Source organism: Heteronotia binoei, chromosome 11 (assembly GCF_032191835.1).
Source record: "Heteronotia binoei isolate CCM8104 ecotype False Entrance Well chromosome 11, APGP_CSIRO_Hbin_v1, whole genome shotgun sequence".
Taxonomy (NCBI): Eukaryota; Metazoa; Chordata; class Lepidosauria; order Squamata; family Gekkonidae; genus Heteronotia; species Heteronotia binoei.
In genome coordinates this window covers 11,519,118-11,536,971 of record NC_083233.1, presented here as the reverse complement: position 1 = coordinate 11,536,971, position 17,854 = coordinate 11,519,118, and the positions used below count along the sequence as shown (strand labels likewise).

General features: G+C 47.3%; 1 protein-coding gene and 1 non-coding gene across 2 annotated transcripts; one reads left to right on the top strand and one right to left on the bottom strand.

Moving 5' to 3' along the window:
* Positions 1-71: 71 nt before the first annotated feature.
* LOC132579188 (serine/threonine-protein kinase PAK 3-like) lies at positions 72-15,583 on the top strand. Its single transcript, XM_060249413.1, has 5 exons — positions 72-208; positions 2,196-2,295; positions 4,924-5,120; positions 11,533-11,670; positions 14,049-15,583. The coding sequence occupies exons 1-5, from the start codon at positions 122-124 to the stop codon at positions 14,136-14,138; spliced, it is 612 nt and encodes a 203-aa protein (XP_060105396.1). The 5' UTR covers positions 72-121; the 3' UTR covers positions 14,139-15,583.
* On the bottom strand, positions 11,974-12,042 carry TRNAV-GAC (transfer RNA valine (anticodon GAC)). The gene has a single exon. It is a non-coding gene; the product is annotated as a tRNA-Val (tRNA).
* Positions 15,584-17,854: the final 2,271 nt, after the last annotated feature.

Here is a 17,854-nt window from a genome sequence, read left to right as displayed (position 1 = left end):
AAATCCACTTTATGGGGGCTCCTGAGTTCCAGATTTTGGTAGCAATGCTTGTCTGCACTCATATAAATAACTACTTACTTAATGTTTCAGTTATCTTGTAGGTGATGAACTTTGGGTAGTAATGGAGTATTTGGCCGGGGGATCTTTGACGGATGTCGTTACAGAAACCTGTATGGACGAGGGGCAGATAGCTGCCGTCTGTCGGGAGGTAAGAGATCTCGTGCCATAACTTGCCCTGCAGAAAGACCTCCTTGTTGTATGTTGTCTCCCTTGGATGTGGTACATCTGCTGCAAAGCAGCAGAGGGTGGGGGGGGGAGAGCATTTCAGTCGAGCCAGTTAGGTTAGAGGAGCTAGATTTGGAAGGTCTTACTTCTTCATCCAGGAGGGGGGTGGTAAGAACATCAGAGGCTCCTTACTGGATCAGACCAGTCATCCGTTGACTCCAAAATCCCGTTTCTCACACTGGTCAACCAGTTGCCCGAGAGAGCCACAAGCAGGTCATAGAAACCAAAGTCTTCCTCAGGGTCACCTCCCATATAATGCAGAGATTATAATGCCTTTGGACGTGGAGGTGCCCTTTAATGTCTGTGGCTGGTAACCATTGATGATCCCGTCCTCCATGAACCCTCCCTTGAATACGTGCTAGTAGCCATCACTGTGCGTACTGCCAGTAATGGAGAGGTATCAGTGTTGTAAGCTGCCTTACCCTGCCAGTCAGAACAAATCGTTCCAGAGCCAGTCCGAAGGATTGGGGCTGGTGGGGACAATGCAAGTTGCCTTTCCCTGCAAGTCCTCGTGGGTCCTCCTCTCGTTTTGTCTGTTTTCAGGCCATTTTGCCAGAAAAGCAAGTCCCCAAACAGTCATGTTGTTCGGCTGCCCCGATGACAGTTTTTAAGCCATCCGTTCCAGGTTGTCCCCAAACTTTTCGTTTCAAGGGTTGGTGATGCTGCTCCTCAAGAAACAGTTTTGCTTCCTCCCTCCCCCCCACCCCAGAAGGTGGAAGAGTGCATGTCTGCTGCTCGTGTCATAAAACATTATTGGCCCAGGTGGGCTTCTGTTAGCTTCCAGGTGGCTCTGGACAGGAAGTTGCTTGTGCAGCCACCCTGCAGCTCTGCCCTATCATTTTGCCAATTTCAACAATACCGCTGAAAATGTTCCAGGTGGCAAGTGTGATGGACAGCTAACGGGATAAGCTTAAGGGTAGAGGAAACATCCGAAATTGGGGCTGCAGGTTTGGCTTTGAGGTCAGCTGGGAAAGAAGTGTAGAAAGAGGGGGGCTGTCTCGAATGCCTAGAACCATTCTTGCCTCTTCTCAAATAGGCGTTCCCCTGTTGGGTTGGGTAGGAAGAAAGCAATTTTGCAAGAAGCAAGATGCATAGCAAAGTCTGAAGACTGACTCCTGGGTCTCTTGAAGACTCCGTCCCAGTACAAATCACATCAAAGTTGTGTTTTAACAATTTATTAATAACACATGGTTACAACATTTAATTAACTTTTGTTATACTAAACCATATGATATTTCACCCCCCCTCCCTCCAATATTGACTTCCCCGAAGTTATAAATTTCCAGTTAATTCTAAAGGTACCACTAATCTATCAAAATGTAATACTTTTGATTAATACTAAAAAATTGTCCAATGTCTTTTTACGTTCCACTCTTTCTCCATGTATTCTTTGAATTTCTTCCACTCCTTTTTGAATAAGTCTAAAAAATCACATCAAAGTTAATATTGCATCCTCTAACTGGCAGCAGCTCTCCAGGGTCTCGGGCTGAGGTCTTTCACATCTCAACTGCCAGATCTTTCCAACTGGAGATACCCGAGGACTGAAGCTGGGACCTTCTGCATGCCAAGCAGATGCTCTACCCTTGAGCCACAGTCCCTCCCAGTGTTTTTTAAGAGTACTTGTCCTGTCCTTTTTATATCTCTTAATAACCAGAGATAGCGACGCTTCTGGTCAGAAACAAAGGGAGCCAGGCCAAATGCCCCCCCTTGCCCACCCCACCTGCCCTCCAGGGAGTCTGCGCAAAATTGTTATTTTGAAATCAGGGTGGGGCAGTATCCTGCCGTGATGCTGAAAGGGAGAGAGTCGTAGGCTGCCGCGCTGCTTCCCCCTCCATTCTCGATGAAGCCGCTCGTCAGTCTTCATTTGTGCCGTGCTCTTTTTTTATAGTGTATTTTTTTCTAACGAATAGTGCCTGCAAGCCCTGGATTTCTTGCATTCAAACCAAGTGATCCATAGAGACATCAAGAGCGACAACATTCTTCTCGGGATGGACGGATCTGTCAAACTCAGTAGGTATTTCCCTGGAAGGCTCCATCCTTGCCACGGCTGTTGCGACGGCTCCCCTAGTCTTTGCCGGCAGCTCTCCGGAGGGAGTGATGTAATCTTTGCTCCTTCCCACCACGCCCATGAAGGTTCCTTTGAGGGCAGATGTAGCACCAAGGAGCTCTCTCAAGCGTGATTAGCTTTCTGGCTCTGCATCAGTGACGGAAAGTGGCCACAGAGCCAGGGGTGTTTAACTTCCGATATGAATAAATCCCAGAGCAATAGCGATATTGGTTGGTGGCAACCCCACAAAGAATCTGGAGACCTTAAAGAGTGATGAGCTTATTGTGGCACACGTTTTTAATAGGCTATGTGTTTTTCTTTTGTATAGCAGCCTTGTATATGTTTGAGTTAATTTTAATTCTTCAGCCATTTCCCTATTACATATGAACATGAACATATGAAGCTGCCTTATACTGAATCAGACCCTTGGTCCATCAAAGTCAGTATTGTCTACTCAGACTGGCAGCGGCTCTCCAGGGTCTCCAGCTGAGGATTTTCACACCTATTTGCCTGGACCCTTTTTTGGAGATGCCAGGGATTGAACCCTGGACCTTCTGCTTACCAAGCAGATGCTCTACCACTGAGCCACCGTCCCTCCCCAAAACATATGAACACATGAAGCTGCCTTCTACTGAATCAGACCCTTGGTCCATCAAAGTCAGTACTGTCTGCTCAGACTGGCAGCGGCTCTCCAGGGTCTCAAGCTGAGGGTTTTCACACCTATTTGCCTGGACCCTTTTTTGGAGATGCCAAGGATTGAACCTGGGACCTTCTGCTTCCCAAGCAGATGCTCTACCACTGAGCCACCGTCCCTCCCTTACCATCTGTCTCGGCAAAATTTTCAAACAACTAATCTTTTGTGTCGCTGTCCCTTAAATCCTTGCCGATTTACAACTGGGGTTGTTGTCTTCTTTCTCTCGTTTTTTTTGAACCCAAGAAATGTTGCATGGGACTTAGCAACCATTTCACAACAGGCTTTCAGATGTTAATAATACAACAGATGAGATGCTGCTTGGGTTTGAGGTATCCATAATGGGTTCCCCCGTTTTCTGGGTGGCGACACTTGGGAATTCGTAGCCCAGGCTTGTTTTGCTCTGATAACTAGTGACCCTTCTCAGCAGGTGTAACGCTAGAGAAATCAGTTCAGGGAACAAAGTGGAAGGACCATTTTCAGGGAGCAAAAAGTTTGCTGTACTCATTAAATACATATTTTAGAAAAAGAAGGTACTCCGGTTTTTCATGCAAATGATAGGGTCTTTAAGACGTTGTGATGGAAAGCTGGGTGTGTGAGACGAAGAATGCCCACTATCCTATACAATCCTTAGAGTAATCCCTGCTGTTCAGTTTTATTCATACTCAGCCATTTCCCCCCAGGTTTATATGGGAGGTCATGATCCAGCCAAAATACACACTTCAGAATTCCATTCATTGATCTTAGACTCATAGAGTTGAAAGGGACCTCTGGGTCCAACCCCCTGCTCAGTGCAGGAAATTCACAAATACCTCCCCTACACACATACATCCCCAGTGACCCCTGCAGGCTCCATGCCCAGAAGATGGCAGCAAACCTCAAGGATCCCTGGGCAAACTGGCCTGGAGAAAAATTGCAGCCTGACCCCAAAGTGGAGAACAGCATTTCCCTGGGCGTGTATGAAAGGGCCACAAGAACGAAGCATTGAAGCAGCCCTTCCCACCCTCCTTCTCGTGATCTGCCTAAGTTCACAGGATCCGCATTGCTGTGAGATGGCCATCTAGCCTCTGTTTAAAAACCTCCAAGGAAGGAGAGCCCACCACCTCCCGAGGATGCCTGTTTCACTGAGGAACTGCTCTAAAACTGTCAGGAAGTTCTTATTTAGTTGGAAACTCTTTTGATTTAATTGCAGTCTCTTGATTCTGGCCCAGCCTTCTGGGGCAACAAAACAATTCTGCACCATCCTCTATATGACAGCCTTTCAAGTACTTGAAGATGGTGATCATGCCTCCTCTCCAGGCTAAACATACCCAGCTCCTTCAACCTTTCCTCGTAGGACTTGGTCTCCAGACCTGTCCTCTGGACACGTTCCAGCTTGTCTAGATCCTTCTTAATGCCCAAAACAGAACACAAGACTCTAGCTGAGGTCTAACTAGAGCAGAGAAAAGCGATACCATCACTTCATGTGATCTGAACACTATGCTTCTGTTGATACAGCCCAAAATTGAATTGCCTTTTTAGCCACTGCATCACAACAGCTGACTCATGTTCATTGTACAGTCCACTAAGACCCCTAGATCCTTTTCACACATACAGCTGCCAAGACAGGTCTCCTCCCAATCCTATAATTATGCATCTTAGCATGTTTCTTTCTAAATCAGTCTGCTAAAAATGTAGTTGGATCATAATGCCCTTGTCGATTTTTTTTTTCTTTCCGATAAGAATTTTGGACTTTTGACTAGTATGATATTGCTTTCACCTCTGAGTCGTGCTGATGATCTGTTCTGTAAGAACGCCAAAGCTCTTTTGCTCAATCTTTTTGCTGTTCGTTAGTTTTTTTAAAAAAAATCGTCTGTGAGCTTTCTCGGTCCATAATTCTGGTTATTCTTTTTCTCCACAGCTGACTTTGGCTTCTGTGCTCAGATCACCCCTGAGCAGAGTAAACGGAGCACAATGGTGGGAACGCCTTACTGGATGGCACCTGAGGTGGTAACGAGGAAAGCCTATGGCCCCAAAGTGGACATCTGGTCTTTAGGGATCATGGCGATAGAAATGGTGGAAGGAGAGCCTCCATATCTGAATGAAAATCCTCTCAGGGTAAGATCAAAGTCTTGCGCTGTCTATTTCATCCCAGACAATATTAGCCTTTAATGAAAACCTATAGAACAAAGTTTGAGTCCAGCGGCACCTTTAAGACCAACCGGGTTTTATTTAATATATGAGCTATGGTGTGCATGCACACTTCTTCAGATGCAAATAAAAACTAGATATGCATCATCAGCATGCAGGCAGCCCCCCTGATCTGTGGACAATGGATGGGATCCTGCACATCCATTCCATTAATGGTGGCAATTTCCTCTACAACAAGGAGACTGTGACCGATTCCCCACTAGCCTCCCCCCGCTCTCGCTTTCCTCTGCGGGGCTTCCATCGGATTTCACACAAGCTGCTCCGAGGCTGCAACTCGCTTTGCCTCTTTCGCACGGCAAACAGAAACTAGTTTTTAGAGGATCTTGCTTGCTCCGCGAAAGAGGCAAAGCGAGTTGAGGCCTCAGGGCAGCTTATGCGAAATCCGAAGGAAGCCCCGCGGAGAAAAGGAGAGTGAGAGAGGGGTAAGGCTAGTGGGGAATCGGTCACAGTGACTTTTCCACATTCTGATTTTCCTTGCTTGTGTGTTCCTGTTGCTTCTGGGAGAGGGGTTCTGTTCCACACATGTTTTGCTCCCTGTAGTGGTTGGCTCAATATTACATTGCTTTATGACAAAGAAATATAATACCAATCTGCTAGAAATAGCAACTGGTGTGGAACCGACCACCTCCCCCCCCCCCCACACCAAAAAAAAAGCAGGAACACACAAGCAAGGAAAATGAGACTGTGGCTAAAGGAGGAGGTCTTATTGCAACACAAGAAAGCAACTTCTAATACAACAGTTACAATGCTGGTTTATAGGTATAGTGCAGGCATGTCCAGTTTTGAACAGGTCGTGATCTATTTTTTCCGGACAAAAGTGCTGGTGTTCTACCACCATGAAAATTAAGTTTCAGATTAGTTTCGAATTAGATTTTAACCCACCAAAGTTGGGTTCCATCGCCCCCCCCCCCTTCATTTACAATGCACCTTCTGTCATTTACTGGTAAGCAAAATAAGCAAAAACGAAACAGAGAGACGGAAATCCGGAAAGAACTGCGAACAGTTTTTCTTAAATTTTTATTGTTATAACTTTCTTTAACTGTCTTAATAACTTTCTTTAACTTTCGTTGAGTAATTTGTGTCAAATGTAGGTCAAGTATTGATCCAGGCTGATCTTGCACAATCTTTAAAACTTTTGCTCTTGCTAATTAGTGAGACGTCTGAGCCTGCATTTCATCCACCAGCTTTTTGAAGTTGGGTGAACATTGCGTGAGGGCCAGTTTCAGGGAATTCTGGAGATGTTCATCTGTCATGTCGGAACGCTGTGTACTCTTTGTCATTTTCAGATGGGAAAACGCAAATTAGTTGAACCGAAACAGGAGTGTACAGCTTCACTGCATCTTCTCAAGTTGGGAAATTTGTCTCTAGGCACTAGCTTCCAAAACGATTCTTGCTCAGCACGGGTCTTGAGAAAAATGTCATTTTTAAGGGTTACTATTTTGTTTTCAAGAGATGCCTTTTTCAATGAGTAATTTTTACTGATAGCAGCTGCAGCTTCTTTAATGTCCATATCTGCTTTGGATGGGTATAACAAGTACTCCACAACTTTTTCAACTCTTTGGAAGTCACAGAATCTTTTTTCGAATTCCTGGATAACAGAGCAGATTTCTGTCACGCGCTTCTCGTTCTGAAAAACAAAATTTGGATATTGTCCCAGATGGTCCTGCTTATTAGGAAAATGATCAAAAGTGTTGTTTGCAAGGTCAGTCATCATTAGCTCAAATTTGCTCTTGTAGGATGAAACTGTACTCATCATCTCGCCAATACATTTGTTTTTACCTTGTAGTTCAATGTTCATACCACTTAGTTCGCCTGTAAAGTCAGCGAGAAATGCCAGATCACATAACCACTCCTCATCTTCCAACTCTGCTTTGTCATCTCCCCTCTCCTTCAAAAACCTTCTTATTTCATTCAGCAAATCACGAAATCTTTGCAGAAATTCGTGCCTACTTAGCCACCGTACATCTGTGTGCAAAATGATTTCCGCTGCCCCTTCATCAAGAGTAAGATTGAAAAGCTGTCTTTGAAGTGATCTTCCATGAACTGAATTTACAATTTTGAAAGTGATGTCCATGACAGTCTTTGTATTGAGTCTCTTGCTTGCCAAAACTTGCTGGTGAATGATGCAGTGGTAAGAAAGGAAATCTGGAAAGTCGTCATGCTGTCTACAGAGACCTATTAAACTGTTAACCTCACCTGTCATTGCTCTTGCTCCATCAGTAGTGATGGAAACAAGTTTATGCAATGGAAGATTACACTTTGTCACAAAAGAATGGAAAGAGCTGAATATTTCCTGACCGGTAGTTCTCCTTTTTAAAGAAATCATTCCAAGTAGTTCTTCTTTAACACTGAAGTCTTCAAAAACCATCCGGATAAAGACTAGTAACTGGGCTATGTCTCTTATGTCTGTAGATTCATCCAGCTGGAGTGAGAAAGCAACACAAACTGAAACATCCTCCAACAATTGTTCAGTTGTGTCTCCACACATCTTTTCTATTTGCCACACGGCGGTGTTTCTTGACAATTGCACATCTTGAACAGCAGCTGTGATCTCTTTCTTATTTTTAAATCCTTCAAAAAGATTGCTGCTTCAAGAAAACAATCTTTTACAAATTCTCCTTCACTTAATGGTTTGCATTTCTTTGCGATCAGGTCGCTGACCTTGAAGGATGCCCTGGTTGCATTGACCGAATGTGACCTTGGCTTTGCCATCAACTGTTGCTGTGCAGCCAATTTAGATTTAAGTTCTTTGAGCTTCAGCTTACGAATTTCACTTTTGGGTGGAAAATCAGCATCAGACTTATTGCTATGCACAGCCTTATAATGACGCTCCAGATTACCCTTTTGGGGCAAGGATACAGCGGTGATACAAAGTAGACAACAACACTTGTCTTTCACCATGATGAAGTAGTCCATTTCCCATTCATCATGAAAGTGGTAGGTTTTGCTCTTCTTTGGAACACTCATCTTCGTTATACTGGGATGACTGGGGTCCTAAGTTAACCCTGGCTGAATCTGGTCCAAAACTGTCACTGTCCCAAAGTATTAAAGATCAACAGGAACTGAAGACCTCTGGATGATGCCAAAACCACATATGCAGTTCTAAAAGTAAGAATAAGAATTCATCATACTGGCACCAATAATCAAATACCACCACACCAAACAATCATCAAAAAAAACCCCAAACACCTGTCCAGCAAACCATGAGACCAAGTGGGGGTGGTGATCTACCTCTGTCCCCTCCACGATTTACTGGTAGATCGCAATCTACCTGTTGGACAGACCTGGTATAGTGGACCGAACCTAGGATTATAGGTGTGGTCACCCCAGCCCAGGAGTACAGGCAGCGTTCCCTCTAAGGTGAGTTAGTGTGAGCTAGCTCGCAGTTTTTTAGCCTCCAGCTCACACATTTTGTCTTAGCTCAGGAAAAATGGCCCCAGAGCAAACTAACTTAGCTCACAAAGTAGAATTTTTGCTCACAAGACCATTTTTGCTCCACAGCCTAGAGGGAACACTGGTTATAGGTATGGTAGAAACAACCCAGGTTTTTAGTGGAGCCGCAGGGCTATACGTACAACTGACCCGCCCCAGACTCATCAGTACAGTGGACCCGACCCAGGGTTTTAGGGAATGCCTACTAATTCTGCACCCAGGTAATCCTCATGCCAAGAGCAACTAAATTCTGCCGCCAGCATAACATCCAAGTCACCCACCTGAACCCACAATTCATTCTGCAGCTTGACTTCATTGATTCTGATCGTGTAACTCATTGGGGCATGGGGGGAGGGGTGAGAAAGGCCCATAATTTCCCATGGTTGGAAATCCTCGGGGGAAACACCATGCTGAACTGTGGCTTCATGTCACAAAACCAGAAACCTCTTTTACTTTGCATTGGCGGGGTGTGTGTGTGTGATTTTGCAGCGGAGAACAGATGCAAGTGGAAGTTTAATCCTTTCTCTCATGGCTTCCACTGTGATGTTTTCTTACCCCCCACCTATCTCCCCCCCATCCACCCACAGTTTGAAGGCCTATGTTTACAAGGTCAGCAGGTGTTTGCAACACTAACTGGGAGCAAGTCTAGGGAAAGAGATGAGCAGGATCTTTTCCCTCCCTCCCATTTCTCGTTTGCTACAAATAATCCTCTCCATGGGATGCTGTGTAAGGGAAAAGATTCTCTCCCTAAAATTGTTTATTTTTAAATTTAACCCTGTGTTAACCTGTGGCGCAGAGTGCAGTCCTGCAGTCCTAAACTCTGCTCACGACCTGAGTTCGATCCCTGGTAGAAGCTGGGTTTTCAGGTAGCTGGCTCGAGGTTGACTCAGCCTTTCATTCTTCCAAGGTCGGTGGGTCCCCAGCTTGCTGGGGGGGGGGGGGGGGAAGCGTAGATGACTGGGGAAGGCAATGACAAACCACCCCGTAAAAAGTCTGCCGTGAAAACGTTGTGAAAGCAACGTCATCCCAGAGTCAGAAATGACTGGTGCTTGCAGAGGGGACCTTTCCTATCAGTGCCAAAGAAGCTTTGGGTACCTACCTTGTATATAATAACTGGCAGTAGACTTGCATAAGTCAAGGTTTGAAAAGTGAAAATTATAAGATGATTTATCATGGACAGAATAAAAGGTTTTTTGAATTTAAACATAAAATCACCACCTCTGCAAAAGAATGAAGATTTTTCAAAAGTAGATGTAACCCGGCAAAACTTTTAAAAGCATATAAAATAAACTTTGTAAGTTCCTGTCTATTCGATGTTTATAACTGATTGTATAATTATAAAATTTGTTTTTAAAAAGGAAAAAAAAATACTGTAATTGAGAGCAGGAAAGGTTGAGTTGGATACTCATATGGAACAGAAGTCCATCTGTGACTGTTAGCCTCAAGGTATAGAGGGAACACTCCGTTTGGGGCACTGATGCTCTGTGTTCTTGATGCTTGGGGGGGGGGGCACAGTGGGAGGGCTTCTGGAGTTGTGGCCCTGCTGGTGGACCTCTTGATGGCCCCTGGATTTTGGTCACTATGTGCCCCAGAATGTTGGACTGGATGGGCCATTGGCCTGATCCAACATAGCTTTTCTGATGTCTGGGGCAGTGATGCTACTCCTGGTGCTTGGGGGGCAACCATAGGAGTGCTTCTGGAGTTCTGGTCCCATCAGTGGACCTCCTGATGGCACCCGTGTTTTGGCCACTGAGTGACACAGAGTGTTGTTCTAGATGGGCCACTGGCCTGATCCAACATGGCTTTTGCCTTATGAGTTCCAGGAAGTCAGGCTGAATTATAATAATAATATAATAATAATTTTTTATTTCTATCCCGCCCTCCCCGCCGGGGCAGGCTCAGGGCGGCTCACAGCATAAAATACATATTACATCCGTTTAGGCAAGCTGAAGCACTAGTTGAGTCTGGGACTGGTTCTGCCGTGCTGACAAGTTGCCCAGAATGAAACCTGCGTGACCAAGCTGTATAGGACTGGAATTCTGTGCTTGGCTCCTTGGATCACACGTCACATGATCCCAGACCGGGAGGGAAACTGCAGCCTAGAGGTAGCAGCAGCCTTTGCAAGGCTGGGCATAGAATGGGAGAAAGATCAGTTTGAGCCCTTGCTCCATACAAGAGCTATGGAATAGGGGGTGGGGAAGAGAAAGGGAGCTGGGCAACTGGGGAAGGATGGGGGCCAACGGAAACCCTGGGCCCAAGACCCACAAATATCCACCACTGTAATATCATCTTCCCATGATTTCTTAGGGCAGGGGTGTGGAAATCATTTGTTATGAGGGCTGGATATCTGACATAAATGAGACTGCTGGACCGGGCCCTGTGTATCATGAAATGCAATGCCAGGCAGCAGAGAGATGAACTTTATAAAGGACACAGACAAACACAAAGATTATTTTTAAACTTAAAATAAAAAATGCTTAAAACGTTAGGTCTTAAAAGGTGCTTTCTTTGTATCTTCCATGCAATCCAGGTGCTCTCAATTGCACAGCAGAGCTACTGAGCCAAGCCTCTCTTCCTTCTATTGGCTGAGGCTCCTCCCCCTCCTGGTCCTCTGGGGAAGGAAGGAAAAAGCCAGAGCTTCCTTTGAAGTAAGCTGTCCATCCCCCTTTTTCTCCCCAAGGGAGGACCCTCAGCCGATGGAGAAAATAGAGGCTTTGATCTGTAGCTCCTGGGTGGTTGAGCAAACCTGGCAAAGCAAGCTGTGATGTAAAAGGAAGCAAGAGAGAGACCCAAGAAGAGGGGACCCAAGAAGAGACGGCCAGAGGAGCTGCTGGTGGAGCCTCCTTCCGAAACCAGACTAAGCGCTCAGGTTCGTCTTGTCTTTCAGGCCTTGTATTTGATAGCTACGAATGGGACGCCGGAGCTCCAGAATCCCGAGAGACTCTCGGCCGTTTTCCGAGACTTCCTGAACCGCTGTCTCGAGATGGATGTCGACAGGCGAGGCTCTGCCAAGGAGCTGTTGCAGGTGAAGGGGGCGAGGGTGGAGAGAAGGGGCAACTACATGTTCTATGGGGGGAATGTTTTCCATCTTTGGTAGAAAATGGCAGAATCTTCAGGGAAGGTGGGCCCAGATGTGGCATTTACATGGTACTGTCCCACGTGGACTGTTCTTCTCCCACCTGATTTCAGCATTGCCAGCTGGATCCATGAAGCTGCCTTACACTGAATCAGACCATCCATCTCTCAAGGCAAGAACCGTCTGCTCAGACTGGCAGCCGCTTTCTAGGGTCTTAGGCTGAGGTCTTCCACATCACCTACTGCTCGGTCCTGGAGACGCCAGGGATTGAACCTGGGGCCTTCTGCATGTCAAGCAGATGCTCTACCACTGAGCCACAGCCCTGCCGTACCCAAATGTTCTGGGAAGCATCCCGGGATGCTGTCAAAGGGATGCAGTGACCATGGCAGGGAGTGCCACCTGAGTTCCACCAGGGGAAGGAGGAAAGGAGATGCACCCAGGGCTTTTTTTGGTATCAGGAACTCCTTTGCCTATTAGGCCACACCCCCCTAACATAGCCAATCCTCTTGGAGCTTACAGTCGGCTCTGTACTAAGAGCCCTATAAGCCCTTGGAGAATTGGCTACATCAGAGGGGTGTGGCCTAAATATGCAAAGGAGCTCCTGCTACAAAAAAGGCCCTGGATGCACCAAAGGGTGTGGAGGAAGAAGGGCTCCCTGTATCCAAGGGCCTATAAAGCCCCTGCACCTTTCTCTGTCCCCACTGGAGAGCCAGTTTGGTGTAGTGGTTAAGTGTGCGGACTCTTATCTGGGAGAACCGGGTTTGATTCCCCACTCCTCCACTTGCACCTGCTGGAATGGCCTTGGTTCAGCCATAGCCTTGGAGAGGTTGTCCTTGAAAGGGCAGCTGCTGTGAGAGCCCTCTCCAGCCCCACCCACCTCACAGGGTGTCTGTTGTGGGGGAGGAAGGGAAAGGAGATTGTGAGCCGCTCTGAGACTCTTCGGAGTGGAGGGCGGGATATAAATCCAATATCTTCTTCTTCAATATCTTCTTCACTGTCCCACCATTCCAAGAGCTGGTCTTCAAATGCTTATTTACCAAACATCCTGAAGCGCGGTCAGTAATCACGCTGGATAATACGGAAGATCTGTCCATGGTGCTGGATCTGGGATAGCTTGCTCTACATGTGTGAAGTCAGGGGTGTCAAACTCATTTCTTGGGAGGGCTGGATCTGACATAAATGAGACCTTGTTGGGCCGAGCCCAAGCCATGTTGGGCCAGTGTCAAGCGCCGATATTTCTCAATAAGCAGTCTTTTGTTTTAAAGCAAAGCTGTTTTATTGTTAGAAACTCAGAAGCTGTACCAAGGACACAAGCCTTGGGAGTAATGACGTATACAGGGTTACACAGTTGCTATATAGGATATCTTCAAAGGTTACATTACAGATGTATACTTGAGTCACGGGTTCAAAGGTTACTAAACACTATCTCTTTTATTACCAAGGAATTTAGGCTATTAAAAACATCTCCCATTCTCACACTTCTCTAGCAGAAGATAAGAGTTGTCTGTGTGAACCTGGGGGAGAGGCGACTTGAAAGTGGTACCAGCCAGGCTGTAGCATAAACATCCTTGGGCCAGATGGATTTATTACTTGCCCCATGGTTGTAAATAAGGGGGGGAGCAGTAGAGAGCTGGTGACCTGCTCTTTGTCTAAGAAACAATTATGTTACAGAAATAAGCGTGCTTGACAGCCGGGCCGCATGTACCTATTTAAGATTAGGTAGCAGATTAGGTACCTATTTAAGATTAGGTAGCAGAGTTGTAATCTTTATAAAGAATACAGAGAAACACAATTAAAGATTTTTTTAAAAAAAACTTAAAATATGCTTAAAATATTAGCACTTAGTCTTAAAGGCGCTTTCTTTGTATCTCTCCCATGGGATCCAGAGAACTTAGCAAAGGAAGCTCTGGCTCTTTCCTTCTTTCCCAAGGGGACCAGGAGGGAGAGGAGCCTCAGCCAACAGAAGGAAGAGAGGTTTGGCTCAGTACCTCTGCTGTGCAATTGAGAGAGCCTGCCAAAGCAAGCTCTCCTTCCCTCCCCTTTCCTCCCCAAGGGAGGAGCCTCAGCCAGTGGAGAAAATAGAGACTTTGCTGTGTTGCTCCATGCGATTGAGCAAGCCTGGCAAAGCAAGCTGTGATGCAGAAGGAAGCAAGAGAGAGGGAGAAGGAAGCAGATGACAGCCAATTGCCTGGGGGCCTGATGGAAGCCCTCTGAGGGCCTGATTTGGCCCCCGGGTTGCATGTTTGACACCCCTGTGTTAAGTCATCCCTTGAAGCTGCAGTTGTCCATCAGCGGAAATAACCACCCTTCTCCTCCCTTTCTTTCAGCACCCGTTTTTAAAACTGGCGAAGCCGCTCTCCAGCCTGACTCCGTTGATCATCGCTGCAAAGGAGGCTATAAAGAACAGCAGTCGCTAGCCCCCTGAGTAGCACAAGCCGGCTCCTTCGCGGCAGGACTGGACAGAGACTCTGCCGAAGCTCCGGCTTCTCTGCTGCAGGATGGGCGGGCGAGCAAGCGGCGTGCCCCAGTCGAGGGGGAGGAAGGCCTCTCCCGGAAAACAGAAACCTTATCACATGTCTTCTTCCCACTTTCAGATTCCTTAATTTATTTCTAAGGCAAGCAGGAGCCAGAGAGAGGCAGGACCACGAGCCTCTGGGCTCTTTCGGCCATTTCCAGGGGAGCTGATGGCGCCGCATGAATGCTCTGCGCGCTCACCGGGACAGGAGTGGGAACCGAACCAGCTCTTTCCCCACCCCCCCATGTCTTTTCTGTTCGGCTGTGGAATGGAAGCAAGGAAGTCCTTTTGCACTCAGCCTATCCGGAAGGATCAAAACTATTCGCTAACTACCATTCACTTGGTCATTAGAGGCAGAGGAACATGGGGAAACGTGTTTTGTTTAACCAAAAAAAAAAAAAGACACCCCCCCCCCCCCCCAAGAAGTGGATCAGTCACAGCGTCTCCTTTGAGGTTTGTGCATCGAAATGCAGAATTCCAGGTACCCTTGCGTTCCTGGGCAGGCTGGCAAGGATGTTATGAATATTGGTGCTTTTGTGTTGGTGAGGTTTTTTTGCTCCCGAAAATGAAACGGACATTGGTGGCGTGCAGACTGCTTGGGTCCAGCTGGGTTTACAGAAGCGCCCGGTGCCGGGGCCAGTCCTTCCCCACGCCCATGCCTTTCCCCACAGTCCCACGCCCATGCCATCGGGGTCGTGCGCTTCGCCAGAATTGTTCCATAGATGGGATGGAAGGGGGATTCGTTGCTCCCAGCTGGGGTCGAGTCGTTCCCCAGCCCGAAACCACCTCCCCTTTGATTTCAGGATAGCAAACCAAGGCAGCGAGCCATAATCAGCTGCCGGGGGCATCTCGAAGCACATCTCTGTGGACAGAATGACCCTTGTCGGGCTCAGGAGGGTGCTTTCCAAGGTCAGAGCAGTGGTGTCCATCCAAAGCAATCCTTCTGTACACCGAGCTGGGAATTCCAGCTTGGTTTTTGAGCAATCCCAGTCAACGGGGTTGGGGGTGGGGTGGGGACAGCAGGAAGAAGACTGAGGAGTCTGATCCATTGGGGTGAAATCAAACTAAGGAGGGTCTACAGAATTTGGCCCGCCGACTGTGCAGGAAGAACTTGTGAAGGAAATGAAGGGCTTGATCGGGGGAAGCGGACAAGAATGGCGATTCTGCAACAGATTATAGCTTGGGGTGGGGCAACCCCCTTCCCCAGCGCTGCAACTAGAATGCAAAAACTGACCTCCCCCCCCCTCCCCCCCGGTATTGCTAAGGCCTAGAAATGACCGTGACTGTCTGTAAAGGAGCAACGTAGCTTCGATTAAATGATTTGTGTTGACATTTCTTTCAGCCTGAGTCGAAGTGACCTCCTTTTCCTTCGTTCCACGAAAGCGGGCTGGTTTTGCGGTCGCTATTCCTAGGGGTTGCCAGCTGTTGTTGCTGCTGTTGTTGTTCCGCCCAGGCCTTGGCTCCTGCGCTTCTAACAACAGCTCAGTCCGCCGGCACGGACAGGTGATCCCCTTTCCCTTTGAGCCACGGAAAGGCTTCACCTGCTTGGCTTCTTACAGAATCCGTCTGCTGTTAATAGCATAGGAGCAGCTCGAAGCTCTTTGTTTATTCCCAGTCAGTTGGCAACCCACCTGGCGGAGATCTTTGGGCGACAGGACCAAGCTGGGAGGGGAAGGACAGATGTTTTGACTGTTGGTAGGATTGAGATGGTTGCTGAAAGTGGGGCGCTGACATGGGCGGGGTGGGGGGGGGAGAGCAATCTAGCTTATAATGCTGCACATTCAGCTACCCCTCTGAGATGCAAGGGTTGTCTGTCTTTTGTCGTGGTTGAGTTGGCACAGTGTCACATTAAAGGCATTTTCCATTCGTCTTTGGGCTCTTCTAAAGCCATCTAGATGTGAAGATAGGGAATTTGTGGACAAATCCTTCCTGCCCCCTCTCCCTCCCTCCCTCCCTCTTGCCAGTGTGGTGTAGTGGTTAAGAGCGGCGGACTCTAATCTGGAGAACTGGGATTGATTCCCCACTCCTCCTCCACATGCAGCCAGTTGGGTGACCTTGGGCCAGTCAAAGTTTTCATAGAGCTGTTCTCTCAAGAGCAGTTCTCTGGCAGCTCTGTCAGCCCCACCTACCTCACAGGGAAAAGGAAGGGAAAGGAGATTGTAAGCCGCTCTGAGACTCCAAGGGAAGGGTGGGGTATAAATCCAATCTCTTCTACTCTCATTTTTACTGTCGCACGGAGCCTCCATTTGCATTGGGGCCATGAGGGAAGGGGGGCTATTTTTCTCCTGGGTCCATTTGCCTGCCCCTGGTGTTATTATTTTCCCATGGGGGGAGTCATATCATCTCTTTTGCACAAGCTGCCTGTTGGGGTGGTGTAATGAGACAAGCATCCTGCATCCTCTTCAAGAACCGTACTGCAGGGGTGTGATAGCTAGAGTGCCACAGAAGGATCGAGGAAAGCCTGGGTTCAAATCCTCCCCCAGTCAGGAAGCTCACTTGCTGATTTTGGTCTCCTCCAGTCTCACTCAGCCTACGGTGCCTCACAGGGTGGTTGTGAGAATAAAATGGAGGAGGGGAGAAGCAGGTATGCTGATCTAAGCATAAAAGAGAGAGGGCTGGCTTTATCAGCTGCAGAAAGTGAATCATCAGCCAGCAGATAGACATGGATACAGTGAAGCTAAAAGGCCACGAAATGTAAGAGGTACAGTTTGTGACATTTAAATGTGAAGCGCAACAGTGTGGAAGTGTGGTGTCTATCCAGAACAGCCAGTCATTAAATTAGTCAAACTAATTTAATTCCAGTAGCTGGTGAGAAACGCATTGTCTCTGTTTCATTAAAATCTGCTGGTCCATTCTCGCTTGGCAGTCATTTATTCAGCCATGGTCTGTGCCACGATACGTCTTGGGGGTGTCACAGTAACAACTGTTAAAGTGCATTTTGCCGTGGTGCTGTGATCCCCTTGCAGCGAGTCGATAAGTATTGAACGGAATTAAAAAGAATGCGCTCTCCCAGGAAATTATGGGTTGGCTCCCACAGATGGTGGCACCTCCCCTCCCCACCCCGCAGCAGTGTAAAGCACCTCCTCGTGATGCAGGAGCTGATGTAGGTCATTTCCCATGACTTCATGCTGCAGTGTTAAAGAGCTAAACTGACGTGGTGGGTGGTGGCTTGTAGTTTCCTTAGTATGACCAAATGCAGGCTCTGCCTATCTGTGGCACAAATAACAGCCTAGCAGGGATGGATTCATAATGTGAAAATGTCACTAATGCCCCTCCATTCATGACTCTCCTATCCTCACACTCCTGTTATCACACCAAGCTCTCCCCTGTTCTAATCCACTGCAGATGTCCAAGGAGTAGGTACTTTTCTGACCTGTGACAGGTCCATCTTGATGTCTGCTGAAGAAATCTGGGTTCCTGTCATGAATTTTCTTTTTCAAGTGAGGTTGGAAGGCACTGACCCTTCGAAGACTGGGATCCCAATAGGAAACCAGCTCCTTTCAGACATAATGCCAAACCATGGTTTAAACGGACTTTAGTCAATGTGATTGCTCGAACTTGGGCCGCTCCATTATCTGTGTTCCATTGAGGTCTGTCAAAACAGGATCCAAAGCCACG

Coding starts and splice junctions, on each gene's coding strand:
- LOC132579188 (XM_060249413.1), top strand. CDS start 122: ATGGAGTATTTGGCCGGGGGATCTTTGACGGATGTCGTTACAGAAACC. Junction 209..2,195: donor TAGCTGCCGTCTGTCGGGAG/GTAAGAGATCTC, acceptor TCTAACGAATAG/TGCCTGCAAGCCCTGGATTT. Junction 11,671..14,048: donor CTGCCAAGGAGCTGTTGCAG/GTGAAGGGGGCG, acceptor CCTTTCTTTCAG/CACCCGTTTTTAAAACTGGC.